General features: G+C 44.8%; 1 protein-coding gene across 1 annotated transcript in view; it reads right to left on the bottom strand.

Annotated features, from left to right (window-relative positions):
* Positions 1–5,643: 5,643 nt before the first annotated feature.
* Positions 5,644–23,983, bottom strand: part of Muc13 (mucin 13, cell surface associated) — a 26,950-nt gene continuing 8,610 nt past the window's right edge. The window contains exons 3-13 of the mRNA XM_021185611.1: positions 23,794–23,963; positions 20,127–20,255; positions 18,630–18,736; positions 17,179–17,234; positions 15,307–15,473; positions 13,357–13,479; positions 12,586–12,712; positions 11,758–11,795; positions 10,063–10,147; positions 8,564–8,759; positions 5,644–5,682 (exon numbers count right to left, since the gene is read on the bottom strand). Coding sequence (XP_021041270.1) covers positions 8,564–8,759; positions 10,063–10,147; positions 11,758–11,795; positions 12,586–12,712; positions 13,357–13,479; positions 15,307–15,473; positions 17,179–17,234; positions 18,630–18,736; positions 20,127–20,255; positions 23,794–23,963 — 1,198 coding nt within the window. The 3' untranslated portion in view covers positions 5,644–5,682. The remainder of the gene's footprint in view (positions 5,683–8,563; positions 8,760–10,062; positions 10,148–11,757; positions 11,796–12,585; positions 12,713–13,356; positions 13,480–15,306; positions 15,474–17,178; positions 17,235–18,629; positions 18,737–20,126; positions 20,256–23,793; positions 23,964–23,983) is intronic.

Here is a 23,983-nt window from a genome sequence, read left to right as displayed (position 1 = left end):
AAGCATGGACTGTGCCAAATACCCAGAGATCCATCCAAAAACAGGGACTGCATCCTAAATTCCAAGTACCAGAGACTGAATCTTTAGCCTTGCTAAGAGAACACCTTGCTTTGAATCCGTTGTGTTTTGTGGGGAGTATAATTCTCTGTACATGTCTGTGGTTATAAAAGAATTCATAAAACAGCTTTTTTACATTTGTATTTATTTCTAGTCCATACTCTGAGCCCTTTTTTGCCCTTAGACCATTCCTTTAAAAATAAATCTGTTGAAGATATGGAGGAGGAGGAGGAGGAGGAGGAGAAATGAAGGTGGGGAACCAGGGAGATGGCTTACCTGGTAGAGGCCTCATACACAGGTCTAAAGACCTGAGTTCAACCTCAGGATCTTCTAAGGTGGCAGGAAAGAACCAACTCCCTGTACATGTCCTCTGACCTCCACAACACTATAACCATAGCTGTGTGTGCCATAGCACACGACACACATACGTGCATGTCCGTTCAACCCTGTTTCAAAAATGACAAAAACTCCAAAGATGCCTTTTTTTAGCCTTTACTCTATTGATTTGCTTTTGTGTTCCAGGACACTCTTTGCCCTAGCATGCTCTTCTGTGAATGTAAATACCACAGAGGACTTTCTGCGTAGCAGAGACCTCAGATGAGATGGAGAGGCATGGCCTCTGAGAAGCCCCTTCCTGGCAAGGGCTTATGGAGGCATTGCTGTTTCAAGGAAAGAAGTTTCAAAGATCTTTCCATCACTATTAAGGAGCAGGACACCACCACTGGCCAGTGGGTGGAGGGACAGTATATCCAAGAGCTGGAAGGTCCCCACAGAGTGGACCTTCCTCAGTCAGACCTGAGATAATATGTAACAAGCAAGAACATTATAGTCAATTAAAAATTTTATTTTATAGGAGTTACAGAGACAAAGTTTGGAGCTGAGACAAAAGGATGGACCATCTAGAAACTGCCATATCCAGGGATCCATCCCATAATCAGCTTCCAAATGCTGACACCATTGCATACACTAGCAAGATTTTGCTNAAAGGACCNAGATATNGCTGTCTCTTGTGAGACTATGCCGGNNNCTNGCAAACACAGAAGTGGATGCTCACAGTCAGCTATTGGATGGATCACAGGGCTCCCAATGGAGAAGCTAGAGAAAGTACCCAAGGAGCTAAAGGGATCTGCAACCCTATAGGTGGAACAACAATATGAACTAACCAATACCACCACCACCACCCCCGGACCTCGTGTCTCTAGCTGCATATGAATCAGAAGATGGCCTAGTCGGCCATTAGTGGAAAGAGAGGCCCATTGGTCGTGCAAACTTTATATGCCTCAGTACAGGGGAACCCCAGGGCCAAAAAGTGGGAGTGGGTGGGTAGGGGAGTGGGTGGGGGGCTTTTGGGATAGCATTGGAAATGTAAATGAAATAAATACCCAATAAAAAAATAAATTACAAAAAATTTATTTTATTACTTTATGTGATTAAATGTTTTGCCTGAATGTATATATATGCATCATGCACATACCTGGCTCCTGTGGAGAGCAAAAGAGGGTATTGAATCCCCTGAAATCAGTTATAGACCAGCCACCCTGTGGATGCTGGGTATTCAAATACAGGTCCCCTCTGTAAAGGGCAACCAGTGTCTCAGCCCCTGCGAAGCTCTCTAGCCCCATTGCGGGTGATTTTATATGCATAACTACCAGGGAGAGGATTGTGTGAAATTTGAACATTAGTAATGGAAAAATTGTTCAGCTTTGGAACTAAAGGCTCATGAGCTCCGGGAATACAACCCGGAATTTCTCTACTGCACCTGTCACCAAAGCGCAAGAAATACAGAACCCTGTCCAGCTCAGAGGTGAGTCTCATATGTTACCCAGGTGGATAATTTTGACATTCATGATGCAGACTCTTAAGTCGGACTGCCTGGGTTCAGATCTTGGCCAGGCTTTTTAGTAGCTTTCTGACTTGCTCAAGTTATCTTCCTGTTCGCTTAGCATTAGTGACAATGCTGCCTAGTTCATAACTACCCTGAGAAGCTAAGGAGGTTACACAACAGGAGCCACTAAGATGTGTCCCTGGATCCTGGGGAATACCCTCTAATAGGCTGTCTGTTGCTGCTGCTTTTCATCTAGAAGCAACAGAGCTTTCTGGAACTGGCCAGGGCTGTGACTATGAGCTCAGGAAAAAGGATTCCCAGGCCTGTAGAATGACAGTTTGTATGGTTTGCCTGAGCCTCTGCCCCTGATTGGAAGAGAGTAGGTCCCAGCAGTGAGGAGGAGACGCTATATTTGTTCCAGGCTCCCCCGGGCTCCTCTCTAACCTTGCTTTCTGTGTTGAGGGTTGTCAGCTGAGGCCAAGTCAGAATACCTGAACAACACTGAAAAGCCCCAGCAGCCCTTGCTCACCACATAAAAACTGATGAAAGACAGAAACTTCTCACTGGGAGCCTTTTGTTTTCTTAACTGAAGGATTTTTCCATGTAAATAACTTTATCTCTCTTTTTAAATTACCACTAAATGAAATTGTTTGTTTGTTTATTTATTTATTTGTTTTTTTGAGACAGGGTTTCTCTGTATAGCCCTGGCTGTCCTGGAACTCACTTTGTAGACCAGGCTGGCCTTGAACTCAGAAATCTGCCTGCCTCTGCCTCCCGAGTGCTGGGATTAAAGGCGTGCGTGCACTACCACTGCCCAACAAACAAACTGTTTATTATCTACACCGTTGTACTCAGTACCACTGATGCGACAGTGACATTGCTCAGTACTGGGGATGTAGCCCCATAGTGGAGTTAGAGCTTCGAGAAAATGGCTGACGCACCAGCTTCAACCCCCTAGCACCAAGAACACTCAGTTATAGTAGAAGACCAATAAAGGAGACACTGAAGGCTCTCTAATGCCCAAGTAAAAAGGATGCAAATATTTCAACAGAATCCAGCCAAGCCAGGCATGGTGGTACACGCCTGACATCCCAACAACTAGAGTTAGAGGTAGGACTTATTTATCACAGGTTCAAGACCAGCCTGAACATGCATGGAAAGTGGCAGGATACCACAGTTGATATAGTAAGACCCTGGCTAAAAACAAAAATAAAAACACAACAACCACAAAGTGGGTTGGGGCCGCAGCTCAGTTGTGCAGTGTTTGTTTAGCATGTGAAGGCCTGGGTTCGATCCCTACGACTGCGTTCATTCTGACTAAGGGCCCAAACACGACTTAATGGGCAGAAGTACTTGCCTGGAAAGTCTGAAAATTCTGATTTTAATACCTTAAGTTCACAGTGGAAAGAGAGAACTGACTCCCCAAATATGTGTTCTGACCTTCACATGCATGCTGGGGTACTGGAGCATGCACGCACATGCATGCGCGTGCGCAACCTTCCCCTCTCCCCTGCCCCCTATCCCGCTTAAAAAATAAAGTCAATGATTATACTTGGCTGTGATGTTCCCAAGTGAGACCCTATTCTCAAACAAACAACAAGCAAAAAAAAAAAAAAAAAGCAAGAAAGCAAGCAAGGAAGTCAAGCAGTCAGAAAGAAACCTCTATGAAAGAATAGCTCTAGTCGCACTTTCCCGCAAATTATAGGAGACAGCGCCATCTACTGACCATAAAATTTGCTGGCCTGTGGCAGTAAGCTAGAACGGAGGGAAGCTGTACCTCACCAGAGTGCTTAGGGTAGAAGGTGTGGTTAGGAAAACCTGGCCAGAGGGAGGGATGGTTTCCCGATCTATTCAGATATTTTTTTTTCTTTAATGTGCTGGTATCTGAACGTCTGGGTCCCATCTACGTTAATCCGCTTTCCATCGCCAAAACAAACACTCTCAACAAGCTAAAATAGCAGTTTACCAACATATAGGTGCTCAGAATAAGTCAGCCTCCACTGGGATGGCCTGGCCAATCCCTGCATCCAAGAATGGGATCCCTTGGCCTGGATACTTGTCATGGAGTTGTGTTTGAGAGATAGAAGCCAACATGGTCTACGACATGTTAAAATGTTGTCTTGGGTGATGGAAAATCCCTGGTGAAGGTAGCAAATGTCGGGCAGGTCACTCCAAGGTGTCAAGTCACATTTTCTGTTTAAAATGAGACTCAAGGGGGAGCCAGGGAGATGGCTCAGCAGTGAAGAGAACTTATTGCTCCTGCAGTTCAGCAGTAGGCAGTACGGACTGAGCACCTGAGCTCTCAGCATCCGAATCAGGCAGCTCACATCTGCCTTGACTCCAGCTCTAGGGGGTCTGATGCCTCTGACCCCCAAAGCCAACTACATCTGCACATAGAAAATAAAAAATAAAACATCTACACCTACTTTAAAAGTTTAAAAAAAATCTTTAAACATGAAATGAGACTTGTGCTAGGAACTAGGGCTGACTTGTTTTCGAGGGTGCTTGCCTGGCATGCATGAAGCCCTGATATACCCGCTATCATCCCTACGAACCACATAAACCAGGCATGGTGGCACACACCTGTAAACCCCACACTAGCAATGCAGAGACAGCTCTGGTGAGGCAGAGGTAGGAAGAGCAGAAATTTCAGGTCATCTCCTGCTGTGTAAAATGTTCGAAGCCAGCCTGGGATACGTGAGACTCACTACTGCGAGCCTCCCAACACAAGAAAGGACACTATCCACCAAATATATTTTATTAAATCATTGCCTTCCACAATGAACAATCAAGAACAAATAATAACAAAAATACCTTTCGAGAGGACCAGACGTCAGACAGACAGGAGGGCACAATTAACATTTAAAAAGACAGATGATGGATGTATTTATATTTATCGTGTGTGTGTGTGTGTGTGTGTGTGTGTGTGTGTGTGTGGCCACTGCTAAGCCTCCATCATGGAGCAGAGGCTCAGTGAAGCATCACTGAGTGGACACCTGGCTCCTCTGTCAGAGTTCCAGATAGAAGGCCTGTGCTGTCACGGGGGCTTCACACTGACTGCTGCTTTTGTGGCTTTCCCAGGATCTATGTCTTGGGGGGATGGCAGCACCGGAGAGTACCCATTTGCTGCCTGAGGAGGGACATCATCAAGGGAGAAGATGCCACCTGCTACCTTCTCCCTCCCTCAGCCTTCCAGCATAGCTTCCTTGGCCTCTCTCTACCTCCAATGCTCCTGTTTCTCCTCCCTGCTTTCCTACCAACTAACATCTCAAAGACTTGAATGTCCCCACAGAGGACAGAGCCAGTCCAAGCCTTCTTTTTGTCATCTGGAGGTGCCTGGGTCCCCAGAGTCCTCCTGAGAAAGCTGGGACATGCTTCCATCTCTTGCCTGTCCTTTTGGGGGGAGGCCCTATCACAAGCAGCTAGCTGTTCAAGAGTGGCCGGAGTCCAGAGCTCAGGAGTGGCACTGCTCGGGGATGAGTTATGAGGCTGCTCCCTCTAGATTGGAAACACTAAGAGTTGACCCACCAGGAAAGAAAAGCCCCACACCAATCGCCATAGCATTCTGTACTAACTGGAGAAAATCAACTCTTACAAAGGCTCATAGGGTCTATGCGCATTTAATTTGATAGGCGTGTCTTCATCAAGCTTCGGTCTTCACACAGGTCCACACCCAGAGGGGTTGGCAAAGCACGCAGAGGAATGCTGGAGGTCAAACTTTGTCTCTGCCCATTTCTCCTTGTCCTTAAGACCGTAGCTTGTGTGGGCTGGGCTAGGGAGGGTTCCAAATTCTTATCATTCTATACAGGAGGAGAGAGAGAGGCAAGGCTTAGAAAAGATTTCTAGACAGCAACAGGAGAAAACTGATATTTGTCAATTATTTTAATATATTTTTTATCTTCTCCAGCTTTTTCCCTATGCTCCCTTGTGTCTTTGGGGTGTCTGTCTGTCTGTCTGTCTGTCTGTCTGGTTTGAGACAGGATCTTTATAGCCTAACCTGATGCTGTGTTTTGAATGAGGATGGCTCCCATAGATTTACATGATTGAATAATTGGTCCTCTTTGGTGGGGCTGTTTGGGAAGGATTAGGGGGTGTGGCTCTGATGGAGGAGGCATGTCACTGGAGGCGGCTTTGGGGTTTCAAAAGCCCACACCATTCCCAGTTAACTCCGTGTGAGCTCTGAGCTACTGCTCCAGTGCCAAGCTTGCCTTTCTCCCCACCAGGATGGCCATGCACTTATCCCCGACAATGTAAGTCTCACTAAACTCTTTCTTCTACAGGTAGTAGTCTTGGTCATGCTGTCTTACCACAGAGGAACTGACTAAGACAGCAGGCTTCAGATGTGTGGTCCTCTTGCTTCAGCCTCCCCAGTTGCTGTCTGGGTTTTGCTGCTGTTGGTATTTCCAATCTCTTGTGTTTTGCTTTGTTTTTATGTGCCGGGTTCTCAATATGTAGCTTCAGTCGGGCTAGCCTGGAAGTCACATGTAGCCCAGACTAGCCTGAAGCTTACATGGAGATCTACTGCTATATCTCAAGACCCCTTTCTTCCTCTTTTATATTTGATTCTTTCATTGGTGTGTGTATGTGTGTGTGGTGTATGTGTTCATGTATGTGTATGTGTACGTGCTTGTATGCAATATATGTGTGAAGACCAAGCGTTTATGGAGTGCTGGGATCTGAACTCAGGTCCCCTTGCTTGCTCAACAGGATCTTCACTGACTGAGCCATCTTCTCAGTTCCCTTTACATTTTTTTTTTAACAAGGTTGTTGGTTTTTTTAAAAAGATTTTATTTATTTATTATATGTAAGTACACTGTAGCTGTCTTCAGACACTCCAGAAGAGAGAGTCAGATCTCGTTACAGATGGTTGTGAGCCACCATGTGGTTGCTGGGATTTGAACTCCGGACCTTCGGAAGAACAGTCGGGTGCTCTTACCCACTGAGCCATCTCACCATTTTTTTTTCTTTTGAACAAATTGTCTCTGTTTTCTCTTCCCTTCCCACCTTGTCCCTGGCTCCTTTCTCCTCTTCCTTTTCTGTACCTCAGCCCTTTGTCAGTCGTCCCTTAGAGCCACTTCTCACCAGCCCCAAATCCTCCCCTGGGAAACAAAATGTTTCCAGTCAAACTTGCTTTTCTCTTTTGAAAGATTGAAATAGACTGCTTTGTAGGACTGGCCTAAGGCACTATCTATCTATCTATCTATCTATCTATCTATCTATCTATCTATCTATACACACATATAATGGGTAGACACATATACACATATAATGTATATGTATGTATATATACAAATGTATAATATATGTACATATATATTTATTTATTATATGTGTATGGGTGCTTTGCCTGCATATATGTCTGTGTACTATGTGTGTGCCTGTTGCCTGTGAAGACCAGAAAAGGGCACTGGATCCCGTGAGGCTGGACTTATAGATGGTTGTGAGCTGCTGCCATGTGGAGGCTGGGGATCAAACCCAGGTCCTCTGGAAGAGCAGCTGGTTCTTTTAACTGCTGAGCCATCTCTCCAGCCCTGGCATAAATTTAGAAATAAACTATTGCCTTGAGATGTCGGGGAAGAAGAGAGCTGTGTTTGTGCTTTTGTGCATTTGACATACAGGTTCTCACAGCTCCACCCTGCCCTCACTGTCATTTCCACACCTGACTTATACCCCAGTTTTTTATTTACACCCTGGTGCTGCCGTCCCAAGCATGTAGGTCAGAGTCATGGAAGTGGATATTTAGTTTAATTTTATTTTTGTTTTATTTTTGGTACTATAAACTGTAGGGCCTCACAGTGTTACTGCGCCTCTCTTTATTCATAATATGTTACTTCACCTCTCTTAATTACTATTTTAGTAATGTAAAGAGCTAGATTTCACCGTGTATTTTGTTCTTAATTGTTCTCCTCATCTATAATCTCCCCCCACCATCAAATCGTTTTTCCTTTTGAGACAGCATCTCACTGAGTCCTCCAGGCTGGCTGTGAATTCCTTCTGTAGCTCAGGAGGGCCCTGAACTTGCTACCTTCTTGTATCTTGAGTAGCTCTCACGATTGGTCCTGGTTAGAAGTGGATAATTATTTGTCTACCTATTACATTTATATACCTGGGAGGGAGAATACACATGCCACACTGTGCATGTGGAAGCCCAAGAACAGTTTATGGGAGCCTGTTCTCTCCCTCCTGCATGTGGGTCCTGGGACTGAGCTCAGCTCATCAGGCTCAAGAGGCAAGTACCTTTCCCAGCTGAGTGACCTCAGTAGCCAGAAAGTGGGTAAGTTAGAGGCACTCAAGGATGCTAAGACTGAGCTACTCTGTTTTATAAAAGAGGAAATGGAAGCCCTGAGACATTCAGAGACAGGGCTGATGTCATGTAGATGGCCATTAGTCCTAGCTAGGGACCAAGTGGTGACTGAGGCTGTGGCTGGGACCTCCTTGTTTGCTAATATTTCTTAAAAGATTTGTTTACTTCTTTTATGTGTATGAGTGTTTTGCTTGCATTTATGTATGCATACCCTGTGCTTGCCTGGAACCTGTATCATCATGTGAGTGCTGGCAACCAGCCCTCAGGTCCTCGGTAAGAGTGACACGTGCTCTTAACCGCTGAGCCACCTCTCCAGCCATGCCTCCCCTCTCCTCTACCTGGGCATTAGGTCCTGCCAAGACAGAGGCTGCACTCACCTAGTAGTCAGGGCGAGGCATGCTTCGCTGGTTTGCGTAGGGATTAGAGGTCTGACTTGGGACCCCTGTTCTGACTTTGGGGAAGATGCTGTTGTCTGCTCCTAAGTTGGAGAAGCCGGTCTGCCTCAGTCGTAGGTTATGAAAGTCATCCTCAATCAGCCTCTGCTGTTCTCCATCCTTCTTTTTGTTCTTTGACCTATAATCAGAAAATGTAATGAGGACTCAGGGAGGGCAACAAAGTTTCTTAAGGTATGAGTTTTGTTTGTTTGTTTATTGTTGTTGTTTTCTGAGACAGGCTTCACTATAACCCTGGTTGTCTTGGAGCTCACTAAGTAGACCAGGCTGGCCTTGAACTCACAAAAATCCTGCCGCATCTGCCTCCCGAGTGCTGGGATCAAAGGTACTACCCCTAGTTCTAGGGAAGAATTGTTGCTATAGAAAACCGATTATTGAGTCTGACTGATGTGAAGCAACTTAAACAAAAATATTTAATCATAAAGGACATTTAGCCATGTATATAGTATCACCTAAAAAGACAGAATTAAGTAAAAGCCATTGGACAGTTCTTTTTTTTTTTTAAAAAAAAGATTTATTTATTACTATACATAAGTATACTGTAGCTGTCTTCTGACACACCAGAAGAGGGCATCAGATCTCATTACAGGCGGTTGTGAGCCACCATGTATGTGGTTGCTGGGATTTGAACTTAGAACCTTCAGAAAAGCAGTCGGTGCTCTTAACCACTGAGCCATCTCACCAGCCCCATTGGACAGTTCTATTCAATGGGCATGAACATCTAGAGCTTGTGGAGAGGACCTGAGTTCAGGGTACAGCACCAGGCTGGGAGCTGAGCTTACAGCTGCCTGTGACCCCAGTTCTAAGGAATCTGACACTCCTCCGGATCCCTTGGACACTTTCTCTCACATATACTTATTTTATATATTATATAACATAAAATACATAATGTACTATTATATAGAGATATATTGTTTACTTATTTATTATTTATAGATCACTTATTAATTATTTATATATTATATTTAAATGTTATATGTAAATACATATTATTATATATAAATATAAAAGAAACAAATAATTTCCTTTCTTTTTAAAGGATTTATTTTTATGATTTTTCTCTAAGCATTTTATATATAATGTATAAATGATAGCTATAAAGTATTAAAATATAAATAATTCCTGTAACATACCAGTATATTACACAGAACATATTGTATTATTATAATTAATATATTATAGATATTGTTTTATATATTAATATATACTAATTTATATCACATATCATATATTATATACACAATATTATATGATATGTACTAATATATTTATTTTATATAAATATTAATTATAATATATAATATAAATATAATAAATTGTGATATAATTTATATAATAAATATATCGTTTCCTCTTTCTCATGCATGAGTATCTAGGAGCATCTGGAGAGCAGCATATTTAGCAGCATCTATTCACCCCCATACCTCGCAGAGACGATAAAAGCAATCAGCAAGATGAGGATGAGGGCTCCAGCAATGGTGCCCACGATGGTGAGGATCAGTTGAAATTCTGAAAGGGAAAACAGAAGAGAGGCCCGGTTAGTGTTAACTGTCAACGCGGCACAACTTGGAAAAAAGAGTATCTTAAGGAGGCATTATCTAAATTTGGTGAGCTGATGGCTTACATCTGGATCAGTGGTTGCCTTGACTGTTAACTGATACCGCCCATGGTGGGGAGCACCATTCCCTAGGCAGGGGGTCCTGAACAGTAAGAGAGAAGAGAGCTAGCTGGGAGCCAGAGTGCAGAAAGCAAGGATCCCTGTGTACATTCTCTTTTTACTCTTGACTGTGGAGGCAATGTTTGAATACCTGCCTTGATTTCCTCAAAATAATAAGACTGTAACCTGGAATTATAAACCAAACAAAGCCCCTGCCCTCTCTCCTCCCCCTCGTCCCCACAAGGTTTCTTTCTGTAGCTTTTGGCTGTCCTGGAGCTCACTCTGTAGACCAGGCTAGCCTTGAACTCACAGAAACCCACCTGCCTTTGTCTCTCACGTGCTGGGATTAAAGCCATGTGTGACCACTGCCCGAGTAGCTTTCTCTCTTATATTGCTTTGGCCAGAGTATTTGTCTCAGCAAAAGAAATAAAACTAGAACAAACTGGCAGCCTTCAGCACATGGGTCCTGCTATCTACTGCAGAGAGGCTGTGTTCCCAGTGGCTCCCACCATGAGCTCTATCACAGAGGCAAGCAGGGCAGGCGCTCGTCTCTGTTGCCACCCTCTCCTTGTCCTCATGTTTTAACCATGTCTGCAGCACACGGTCATCACAAGCAGCCTTTCCAGCTATAAAATCACAGATACAATCTCAGCTGAGGTCTCTCATCTCTCTCTCCATTTCTCCTACCACTGCCTGCCCTCCAAAGCGCCACCAGGGTCACTAGTAGAGGGGGCAGGTAATGGCTTACCAGGGAGGAGTCTGTTAATGCTAATACTCTTTATCTGCCCCAGGTGAGGGCTATAGACCTTTTATTATATAGCCCAGGATGTCCTTACATTCACAGCAGTCCTCATGTCTCAGCGATCCTAGTACTAAGACTACAGACATCTACCACTCTGCCTGGCTACTATGGACTCTTGAAAAATGACCATAAGATGGCCCGTAAACATAACACACAACCCAGTCCCAAACACAGTCTGAAAAACATTTGAAAACCCACTAATGCCAACAATGGTGGCACACACCTTTAATCCAGTACTCAAGAGGCAGAGGCAGGTGACTCTCTGGGTTTTAGGCCACCCAGGTTACATAGTAAGACCCTGTTTCCAAAATGAATGAATGAAATTTGGTAAGACCTGCTTAAGAATTTAAATGCCAGGTTTCTAAATGTTCACCAGTACCCATCATTTTTGAACACACGATCTATAATATAGAATCTGAGTAGATGACTAAGGATGCCTTTCTTTGGTCCTATGTAGGTTCAGAGCCACCGGCTCACCCCTGGGTCTGAGTTCTGTTATCTCTAACACAGGTGAATGTGGGGTACAGGGTCCAGAAGACAAGCTCAAAGCTGAGTTTTTCTCTCAGTGAGTTCAGGAACCTTTGGTGGAGTGAGCAGGGCTCTGGATGTAGTCTGCATGTATTTCTTGGATGTTTAGGAGTTTAGTGTATCTATACTCACGGTCTTTGCAATCCATCCCGCTGTAGCCAAATGGACACCTGGAACACATTCACAGTAGGGAGCCATGTTAAAGAGTCTCTTTAATTCTCAGCCCAATTTCCATTTCTCCCTTTCTGTCTGCCTTTCATTCTGTCCTTCCTTGATTTCTGTCATCTTCTTTATGCTACCACTTTCTCAAGAGAATACCTTCCATGGGGTTCTGGAAGGGTGAGGTGCACTCAACCCACTGTGGTCTTATTTGCTGAAGACTGAACATAACAGCCTCTGAACTCGAGGAAGGCTTGACCATTCAGGCAAAGCTGAATGTAAAAGCATGGAGTAGATGGACCCTCTCAAGGGCCTGTGTCATGATTCAGGTTTGTTTCTTCATTTTGTAATAGGCACCTAACATGTTTGTAACTGTTGCATGATAGGTTCTACCTACTGGAGTTTCTAGGAATACAGAAAGCTCAAAAACTCTTGGATGGGTATTGATGAGATGGCTCAGAGGTTAAGGGCTGCTCTTCCAGAGGTCCTGAGTTCAATTCCCAGCACCCACATGGTAGTTTATAACCATCTAGAATGGGGTCTGATGCCCTCTTCAGGCATGCAGGTGTGCATGCAGATACAGCACTCATACACATAAAGTGAATAAATATATCTTCAGGAAAAACAAAACAAAACCAAACAAAACAACCAACCAATCTTCTTGGTTCTTGATGACACCGTGATACCCTGTCTCTGCCAACCCATGCCAGCTTGCCAGCTTCCTGACACTGAACCAGCATATGTGCTACAAGCTTTGGCCTAGCTATGTTGTGACAAGATAAAAATGAAGTGATTTCTTACTCTTCACACTTCCTGTTCCCGTTTGCCCTCTGGTAGCCCGGCATGCACACACATTCCATTACTCCGTTATCCGTCTTTAAGCACTGCTCCTTCTCCTCTGCATTGCAGGGCTGAGAGCACGTTATAGCTTTAAAACAGAGTGGTTTCTAGGTCATTTTCAGAAACAATCTCTTGAAGAAGAAAAAGAAGGAGGAGGAAGAGGAGGAGGAGAAGGAGAGGAAGAGGAGGAGGAGGAGGGGAGGAAGAAGAAGGAGGAGGAGGAGGGGAGGAAGAAGAAGGAGGAGGAGGAGGAGGGGAAGAAGAAGAAGAAGAAGAAGAAATGTGTGTGTGTGTGTGTGTGTGTGTGTGTGTGTGTGTGTGTGTGTGTGTGTGTTAGAGAGCACATGCCACAGGACTTACGTGGAAGTCACAGGACAAATTACTTTCTGAGCAGAGTCAGTTCTTTCAGGTAAACTGAGTAAACTCAGGTCGCCAGGCTTGCTTAGCAAGTGTCTTTGCTGGTTAGAGCCATCTCACCACCCCAGAGACAATCTCTTCAACCCCAAGATGGCATGTAACATATTACAATTTTGTGCATTTTTTTTTTCTAAGTAACATAAGGATGTGTCTCATGTGAAGCTGACCATGGGCACCGCACCAACTCTTACCCAGGTCCTAGGCTAAAGTTAAAATATACATGGGAACCCAAAGCAGTCATGATTGTTTTTTTGAAAATACTAGGGGATGGAGTGAGAGTGGGAAGGTAAGTTTGGAAGCAGTTGTAACACTTACCAACACAAAAAGGAACCTGCGGGTTCAGCCTGTCCAGCCCAGGTTTGCACTTGCATTGTAAAATGTCCTGGCATTTATTGCTGTCATTCCCTACACAACCATAATGATCACACAAATTTATACCTGTGAGAGACATAAATACACAAAACACCAAATTAAAAAAGCACATTGAGGAAGCCCATATAGATAACTCGTGACAGCATTTCACCCTCGCTCCCTATGCAGTCATTCAGTTATTTGAGTTTTCTGTGTCCACGTTTCCTCCACCTATAAAACGGCTCTCATAAGTGTTTCCATGTTTGCAGTGAGAACAGAAGGAGCTAATGTAAATGATGGCCCACACGGGGACCTCAATACCCTACAGTATTTTGTTCATTTGTAGATACAGTGACATTTAAAAGTTAGGCTAAGGACACTAAAGTTTTTAGTTTTTTGTTTGTTTCGGTTTGGTTTTTCAAGGCAGGGGTTTTTTTCTGTGTAGCCCTGGCTATCCTGAAACTTGATCTGTAGACCAGGCTGGTCTTGAACTCAGAGATCCATCTGCCTCTGCTTCCTGAGTGCTGGAATTAAAGGTGTGTGCCAGTACACTCAGCTTTTGACACTGTTCTAATTTTTTCACCAGTTTTTTTTTTTTAATTTTTCTAATTTTTTGACCAGTTTCAGCTCTGAAAATGAGGGATTATAAGAGAAGCAATTACTCAGGAGTGTAAAAATGAGAACTCTGGAGTTGGGGAGGGGGCTCCCCGAGATTATACTGAGAAATGGGTAAATTTTTCTTAGCTGATGAGTACCTGTGGTCAGTGCCCATGCTGATGGGGACTCTCAGTTTCTTCATGTGTGTGCTAAGGCCTATCTAGCCCCAAACTACACAAGGCCAGGGCGCAGAGGCCACTGCTACTCTAGACAAAATTCTGAGACCAAGAAATACATCGGTGGATTAGCAGTGGTAGGTCCCACAACAGAGCTCTGTCTCACAGTATTTTACGCTCTAGGTCCTAACACATAACACACGAGAAGAAAGAATCTTTGTAAAGTCCCAAAGAAAAAGGTGTTGGGAAACTCTAAGTGAACACATTTATTTATGTTTTGAAAAACAGAACTCAGGGGTCGGGGAGATGACTCAGTCAATAAAGTGCTATTGTCCAAGTGTGAGAACCCAAGTTCAAGTGTGAGAATCCAAGTTCAAGTGTGAGAACCCAAGTTCAAGTGTGAGAATCCAAGTTCAAGTGTGAGAACCCAAGTCCAAGTGTGAGAACCCAAGTAAGTCCAAGTGTGAGAACCCAAGTCCAAGTGTGAGAACCCAAGTCCAAGTGTGAGAACCCAAGTTCAAGTGTGAGAATCCAAGTTCAAGTGTGAGAACCCAAGTTCAAGTGTGAGAACCCAAGTAAGTCCAAGTGTGAGAACCCAAGTCTAAGTGTGAGAACCCAAGTTCAAGTGTGAGAACCCAAGTCCGAGTGTGAGAACCCAAGTCCAAGTGTGAGAACCCAAGTAAGTCCAAGTGTGAGAACCCAAGTCCAAGTGTGAGAACCCAGGTTCAATCTCAAGCAACCACAGGGGGCGGAGGGGGGGGAGCAGGCATGGTGGTGCCCACTTATAACTCTAGCTCTGAAGAAGTGGAGATAGGAGGGCCTTGGGATCCACTGGCCTGCCAGACTAGCTATCTCACTTATCAGAGAAAAAAGGTAGCCTTCTGTGGGGTGGCCTAGTGTGGGACACTTGATTAGCATCCAGGGGACCCTAGGTTTAAGCCCCAGGAAGATGAACTCAGGGTAGATGACTCCTGAGGGGGAACACCTGCAGAGATTGACTTACACACACACACACACAAACACTACACACACACAGAGGGGGAGGGTGGAAGGTTGTGGGGGAGGGTGGGGAGGGTTTGAAGACAGCAATCAATCTGTTAGACCTTTAGGCAAACTTTAAGTAAAATTACTTAGTACTCACTGACATAGCCTTGCACGTTGCTATCAGTCTTAATTGCAGTTTCAATTGCAGAAGATACACTCTTTTCAGTTTCTTTTGTGTCTGCTCTAAACATATTTACTATGGATACACTGACTTCCTTTGTAGCATCACGCATTGCAGATCTTGCTGACCGTGAAGGGGCTGTGCTAAAAGAGAAATAGGGACTTCAATGGATAAATCAAACTGAGGAGTCAACAAACAGTCTCTGAACCTCCCTGATGCCCAAGTCTGCTGTGTGTGCTCCAGCCCTGACCCACTAGATCACATATGGAGGCCCGGGGGTAACACAGTGTCAAATTTTCAGCCTGCTGGCTTCTATTTGATGTGTGCTCAGAGAAAACTATAATGAAAACAATTCTTTTTTTTTTTTCTTCTTTTTCAAGAATTATTTATTTTATGTACACGAGTATGCTGTAGCTGTCTTCAGACACACCAGAAGAGGGCATCAGATCCCATTATAGATGGTTGTGAGCCACCATGTGGTTGCTAAGAATTGAACTCAGGACCTCTGGAGGAGCAGTCAGTGCTTTTAACTGCTGAGGCATCTCTCCAGCCCCCAAGACAACATTCTTTTGGAAGGTACTTGGAGTTCTCAAATCAGGTATGGTTTACAACCAAAGGATCCAACAAGGTCTGTATGAACAAGATGCTGGGCAGACATCCACAGCTTTCCATCTCAGGCCACAGCCTGTCTACACTGACTGGAGTCAGTAGGATTTTAGAGGCACCAGAGTCACGTGTGCTCTTTTGTATGAGTGTGTGTGTGTGTGTACACATGCATGTGCAGGTGTGAGTCCATGAGTGCTGCAGCATACACATACATATGAAGTTCAGAGGACAACTTTCTGGAACTCTGGAAATCAAACCCAGGTCACTGAATTTGGCTTACCCACTGAGCCATCTTCTGGGCCCAAGAACTGTTTTTATAAGCCTATTTAATCTTCTTCCCTCTCACAATCTGCAATGTTCTGTCCCAAGATTGTGCTTCCTATGTGATTCCCTGGATCATTACCAGGAATCACCTGGAACTGTGGACAGATAAGGCTCTATCCACAGCTCCTTTCTGGGCCCCAGAACTTTATTACCAATTGCCAGTCTGGCAAGTGGCATCCAACAGTGGGCAAGTGAAGGCCTTGGTTGACCACCAGGGTTTTCCACGATGTGTTCTTCTCCATGTACCTCCACTTGCCCCTGAACTCCTTGGCCATGCCAAACCTGCTAAGGAGCCTGTCGGCCAGCAGCAGGCAAGTGCTGTAGCCTGTGGCTTCCACACAGTATCTCGGTAGTTCATGAGCACCGGCTGTTATACTCCCTTTCAGCCGGCGTAAGCACTCTGAAGGATGGCGTTCCCGTCCGCTACAAGAGCTGTCTCCCTATATTTGAGTGTGTTGTATTTGTTTCTGTCCTGGATCACGAAGCATTTTTGACCATCGTAGCCAGTTTTACCCTCTCACTGTCCCTTTGATTCCCCTGTTGTCCCCGAAAGTAGCCTTTATCCTTGATGACATTGGCAAACCCCATCCCGGAACACCATGGCTCTACCCACCAGTGAAGGGGTAGGGACAGTCTACCTTAGGAGACTGAGGCTGGAGCTCACCAATTTGCCTAGGTTGGCTTGCCAGTGAGCGTGAGCTCCAGGGATCCCACTGTCTCTATTCCCCAACTGAGGCTTCTTATGTAGGTACTGGGGTTCCAAACTCAGTTCCTTGTGCTTGTGGGGCAAGCACTTTACCACCTGAGCCACCTCCCTGGCCCCACGGCTATTTCTTCTTGACGTATCATCAAGAAGAGCAGACGTGAAGCACAGATAAGCTGCCTCCAAAGTACCTCACTGGTCCAAAGCCAACTTACCTCACTTTAATAATTACAGTCTGTCCATAGTCAGTCTTATTAAATGTTTTTTCAAACTGTGGAGGAAAACAGATGTAATAACAAGGGGAACAAATTTAAATTATATTCTAGGTTTAAATATTTCTTTTCTTTTTTCTTTTTCTCTTCCTTCCCCCATTCCTTCCCTTTTTCCTCCCTCCCCACTCCCTCACTTCTTCCTCCCTCCCTCCCTCTCCTTCCCTTCTTATGTCAAGATGAAAGGCAGAGAGAAGAGAATCATCCAGAAGTTGGAAGGCCAGCTAGCTTGGAATATACAAAGTGTGGCAGAAACAAGAGACCATGTCCTAGCAAGGTGGAAGGAAAGCCAACTCCTGAATGTTGTCTTTGACACAAACAATATGACATACTCACACCAGTGCATGCACACACACACACACACACACACACACACACACTAAAATATTTTAAAAAGAACAATAACATGGAAGTTGGAGAGATGGCTCAGGGTTAAGAGCACTGACTGCTCTTCCAGAGGTCCTGAGTTCAATTCCCAGCAACCACATGTTAGCTCACAGCCATCTGTAATGGGATCTGATGCCCTCATCTGGTGTGTCTGAAGATAGCAACAGTATACTCATATACATAAAATAAATAAATAATTCATAGAAAAGAAAAAAGAAAAAGAACAATAATACAAAAATGTTTTCTAGCCGGGTGGTGGTAGCACATGCCTTTAATCCCAGCACTTGGGAGGCAGAAGCAGGCGGATTTCTGAGTTCGAGGCCAGCCTGGTCTACAAAGTGAGTTCCAGGACAGCCAGGGCTATACAGAGAAACCCTGTCTCCAAAAACAAAATAACAACAACAACAAAAAAAATGTTTTCTAAAACCAAATAAACAAAAACACTATTTGACTCTTTGAAACTGTAAGAATGCTTGACTGCCTCCTGGACTCTCCTGACTGAGCTCAGGTGTCTAAACACTGGCTGGCTGAATGCTGTAGAGAGTTTCTGAGCTCTCTCTCATTCTCTCTCTCTCTCTCTCTCTCTCTCTCTCTCTCTCTCTCTCTCTCTTGTGGTTTTGAGACAGGGTTTCTCTGTCTCTGCCTTCTGCTTCGATTAAAGGCATGCATTACAACACCCCACAAACTAATTTGTTTCAAAAGACACAGTTAGAGCTCTTATTTATTTAAAACCACACCAATAGCTTCTCTAACTGGCAGGTCTGGAGCCGAGTCCCAAGGCTGCTTTCTGGAGGCAGGGCAGGGCTATGCTGGGTGAACGCACAGATGCACAACCACAAGGAGGCCCAAGAATCCCTGGGGAGCTACCTGTCCTCCAGGAGGGGTACATGTCACTTTGTCAACAAAAAGCACAATTGTGTCATGTGGCCACATGAAGATCAGTCCCATGCTTTGCTGGTCCAGCTGAGAAGGAAGATACTTCATAGATGAGAAAGTGGGAAAATACTTACAAATTTGACAACATTGTTGTACAACTCTTGATAGCCCACAGAGTTTTCATCTTCCAAGTTGGCTGTTTCAGACACACTCATGCTAATGTCCCCAGGGAATGTCCTTCCTGAAAATCAGGCAAACCCTCTCTGAACCATTTAATGTTAATAGGGCCATTGCAATTTTGTGTCTAAAGTGTGTTACTTTTCTTCTTCTTTCTCTCTTTCTTTTCCTTCCCATTTCCCCTGCTTTAAACATGGTCTCACTGTGTATTCCTGTCCACAGGCTGATCTGGAACTCCATTTGTAGATCAGGCTAGCTCCAAATTCACAGAGAACTGCCTGGTCTGTCTCCCAAGTGCTGGAATTAAAGGCATGTGCCACTGTCTTTGGCTTTTTTTTTTTTTTTTTTTTTTTATTCTTGAACTTGGTGCATACTATTTAAAATGGAAAGGCATCATTTACATGGAGTAGATACCCAGAAATCAGATTATTAGTGCTAAAAATACAAACTTTGGGAAATATAGCTCTAACTATTGTGGGCAACATAGTCTGTCTGCTTCTTATACAACTGATCTGCTCTAGCAGGAAAAGCAATTTTCTACTTATAAAGCAGAACAAAAAATATCATTTAAACCATTGATTCTTGGGCTGGAGAGATGGCTCAGTGGTTAAGAGCACTGACTGCTCTTCCATGGGTCCTGAGTTCAAATCCCAGCAACCACATAGCGGCTCACAACCATCTGTAATGAGACCTGATGCCCTCTTCTGGTGTGTCTGAAGACAGCTAAAGTGTATTCACATACATAAAATAAATACTACTACTACTCCTAATAAAAATTTTAAAAAATTGGTTCTCAACCTTTGTAATGCTGTGACTCTTTAATATAGTTCCTCATGTTGTGGTGACTATTTTTGTTGCTACTTCATAACTAATTTTGCAACTGTTATAAATTATAATGTAAACACCCACATTTTCTGGTGGTCTTAGGTGACCCCTGTGTCTCGGCCCCCAGGAGGAGAACCACTGATTTAGAAGGCAAGCAAGCAGGCTTTGGGGTCTGCAGCGCTGGGTGACCTAACTCACCTTGCACTGAGGCACTTGGTTAAGTCCATTTTTTGGAGCTCTGACAACTCAGGCCAAGCTCACAGCCTTCCTCTGCCTCAGTGCCCTGTGGTTGCATCTGTACACTGTAGACTAGTTCTTATTTTGTAGTCAGTTTTCAGGGGAAACTGACACATTGTGTATCTCATTTTGTATCTAGTCCATTCTGAAGAAGCAGAGGGAAGGGTTTGGCCCACACCAGACCTTCCTTCAGCCTAGCTTCCAAATCTGCCTTAATCTATCCCCCACTTCCCCAGGATTGGCTGGAACAAAAGCAGACCCCCCCACCCCCCGTCTTCATCGCCTGCCTTCAGATTTTTGTCTGCCCCTTTTGCTATTGTTTGAGATCCCTGTAAAGTCCACTTCCAGATATGAGATGCAGGACTCCGCCTTGGCTGTCCTTTGGCGCTTACCTTTCTCACATGACGACAGAGACTCGTTGTAGTAATAGCCTTCTAAACACAAGCAGAAGTATTCGCTATGCAGCTTAACACAAGAAGCAGCTCCTTTACAGGGGTTAGAGTTGCAGGGATCACTGGGACCTTAGATGGAGGAGAAAGACATTACAAATCCACAGACCTCAGCGAGTAACTCCTGGTGAGTCTTCTCTACTCTTCACACCCCCCTTCTGGAAGCGCTTGCTCACCCTGGCTGGCCTGCAAATTCCTACGCAGATCAGACTAGCCTTAAACTCACAGAGGCCCACCTGCCTCTGTCTCCCAAGTGTTGGGATCAAAGGTGTGCACCACCATACCTGGCCTCTCTACCCTTCTTGTATGACTTCATAGTACATCTTTAGAAGGCCTGGTAACAGTGTGTTTGCTTCGGTCTGTGGGGAAGATCAATACTATGGTTTGGGGGCTGACTGTTTGCCGGCAGCAAAGGTTAGAGATTGCCCCCAATCTGCTTTCTTAGATCCCTGTTTGAAAGAGGAGTAGCTTTCTACTTGTAAGGAGTGGAAGCTCTTCAGATCCTGAGGGCATCAGTGCCTGCTCCCAAACACAAAGGAAGGCTCCCCAAACCCTTTTTAAACAAAGCAGGTTTTTATAGAACAGTGCGGTAATCACCAGACAGGGCAGGATAGCAGGAAGTTCCAAAGGGGAATATATTCTGAGGAGCAGAGCTGTCACACATCCATGAAGAAAGGGAGAGACAGCCAGGCATGGTAGCACATGTCTTTAATCCCAGCCTCCAGAAGGCGGACACTGTTGGATCTCTGAGAGTTTGAGACCAGCTTGGTCTATAGAGTAAGTTTCAGGCCAGCCTGGGCTATGGAAGAAAACTCTTTCTCAAAAGAAATAACCAAGAAAGAAAAGGAACAATTAAGAAGAATGCAGATTGGCCTAGTGAACTTCCTCCCATCCAAGTACGGACCAAGTCCAACCTGCTTAGCTTCCCGTGAAATCAAGTCCATTCAGGGTAGAGTGGCCTGGGCAACCCAGTAGTAGCTTTCTAGGGGGGGCATCAAGGACATGCTGCACCCTTGACTCTGCAAGGGAGGATTCAGAACAAAGAAATATTACAATGGATCCTGCACCCTGACCTAGATTCCTGGGTTGGACACACATGGCTCAGGCCCTATTTCCAGGAAACTGGTAAGATTGGAGGAGGGACATCTACAGGCGAGCACATGGTGATCTCGATTGGCCTGCCTGCCTTCTTCCGTTTTTTTCAGGACTGGGGATTGAACCCAGGCCCTCATGCATGTTAGGCGCGTGCTCTACCACTGAGCTATAGCCTCAGCCACTGGTTCACTATGTTCTTCATCTCCACAAAGTCTGGAGATTTTTCAAAAAGGATTTTTGTTTGTTTGTTTGTTGTTTGGTTTGGTTTTTCAAGAGAGGGTTTCTGTATGTAGCCCTGGCTTTACTGGAACTTGCTCTGTAAATCAGGCTGGCCTCGAACTCAGAGATCTGCCTGCCTCTCTGCCTTCTGAGTGCTGGGAGTAAAGGCATGTGCCACTTCTCCCAGTTCAAAAAGCTAATTTTAAGACCCAGTATGTGTGACATGCTCCTCTGTGACAAGAGAGCAGTTGTACTTACTGCATTTGCTTAGGTTGTCTTTGAAGGGGGACACAAGGATCTGGCAGTAGAGGTTGCTTCTAGAGTTCTCCAAGGGCCATGGTGTTTAGGGGAAAAGGACACTGGCTTTAACTGCTTACCCTTTTGTCCTGATTAAGCTTTACTGACACAACCGTGGGCCTGCTGTGTTTTCGTTTTATTGGATGTTTTTTTAATTAAAAGAATTCTTTCACTTATTCATTTCCTGTGGGATGGATGAATAGGCACACGTGTGTAGGATCTGAAGATGGAACTCCAGCACTTTAGCCAACTGTGCCATCTCATTGGCTCCTCTTTTAAACTTTTCAGGCAGCATCCCTAGAGTCCAGGCTGGCCTCAAACTTGTTACATAGCCAAGGACAGCCTCGAACACTTGATCCTCCTGTCTCAATCTTCCAAGCCCTGGGACTACCTGTGTGCTACTAGACCCGGCAAAGCCAGGTATGTTAAGTAAAGTAAATGGCTTTAAAAAAAAAAAAAAAAGGATTCAGCCCCATAGCAAGGAGAAATAGGATGCGGGTTCTCTCTGGGGGACAGCAAACAAGCAACGCAGGACGACAAGACATGTTTTCTTTCTAGAAATAAAGGGCAAACTCAGGAGAGTGATTGGTGGAGGAATGGTTAAGTCACGTTAATCACGTTAGATGTTAAAGGTGGAAGGGATGAGCATCACTCCTTAGTTTCAAAGGGATGTTGTGTTGTTTTGTTTTGTTTGTTGAGACAGGATTTCTCTGTGAAGTCTTGGCTGTCCTGAAGCCTGTTCTATAGGTCAAGGCTGGCCTTGAACTCAGAGATCCACCTACCTCTGCCTCCCAANTGCTGGGATTAAACCTGTTCTATAGGTCAAGCTGGCCTTGAACTCAGAGATCCACCTACCTCTGCCTCCCAAGTGCTGGGATTAAAGGCCTTTCCCCCCCACCCCAACATTAATCTCAAGGTCTTAAGTGAGTTCACTGGAGCCAAGAGAGAAGCAGCTTGCCTCATGCCAGCCAGCATGAGGAGTCATGAAGGACTGCTCTGGAGGAAGCAGAAATGGCCTGGAGAAGCTCCCGGTTCTAAGACCACCACAGCTGCCCACATGGCTGGGTGCTAATGACTGATCGAACTGATTTCTTAGATATCTGTCAAGGAAAACTTGGAAAGAGATCAAAAGTGCACGGAGACACACATGATCTCTTTGGGGCAAGTCACTGTTCTCTTTGGGCCTCAGTTTCCTTTTCCTAGAATGACGTGATGTATTTGAACTCTAAATTCTGAAGTCTGGGGAGTCCTCTAGGCCAGTGCTTGGTAAATTATGGCCCATGAGCTGTAACTAACCAACCCTTTATTTTTATAAATACATTTTTATTGGGATATAGCCAAGTTCATTCATTTGTACATTGACACGGCTGCTTTTGTTTTGTTTCAACAGAGACCACATGTTGCCCACAAAGCCTAAAATATATACTCTCTCTTTTTTTATATATACTCTCTGTTTTGTTTTGTTTTGTTTTTCTGATAAACTTTGCTGACACTCATTCTAGATCAAGTTTGGAGAACTCGTCAAGTGGTTTAGTATCATTGCTTATGGCCAATCACACTTTGGCCCTGGTCAGCCAACAACTGTTTGAGGACAGTCATTGTTTGGCTTCTTAACCCTTGGGCCCAAATTCAAAGGCTTGACTAAGTGTGGGAACTGTGATCAGCCACCATCCTGACGGATTCCAGGGTAGAGCCGATTTCTTCCTTAAGGACCAGTGTGGCTGACAAGCCAGCAAGCTCTTAGGCTAACCTGTATTTTTTCAAAGAACCTGAAACTACTTCCGGCTCTCCTTTGGGCAGCTCTCACAAAGACCAAACTTAAAAGAACATCTTCCACAGTTAGCAAGTAGCTTAAGGGACAGGAAGGGAAAGAATATAACTGAGCGCTAACTTAGGGGTTCCTCCCGCACCATTCCCCTTCCTCACCAGAACATACTGACACATCACAGACTTCGGTGCTCTGAACCCTAGTGAGGAGATTTTCAGGGACCACGCTTACCTGTGCTACTACCGCTAGGCACGGTGGAAGAGCTGGCGCCACCAGGAGGCTGGGTTGGCCCAGAGGGCTGAGATGAACTACCTGGAGATTGACTTGGTGCCGGGGTGGGAGGACTGGCGCCACCAGGAGGCTGAGCTGATCCAGGCTGAGATGAACTACCTGGAGATTGACTCGGTGCCGGGGTGGGAGG

This window comes from Mus caroli, chromosome 16 (assembly GCF_900094665.2).
Source record: "Mus caroli chromosome 16, CAROLI_EIJ_v1.1, whole genome shotgun sequence".
In the NCBI taxonomy this organism is placed as follows: domain Eukaryota; kingdom Metazoa; phylum Chordata; class Mammalia; order Rodentia; family Muridae; genus Mus; species Mus caroli.
This window is presented reverse-complemented; position numbering and strand designations above follow the sequence as displayed.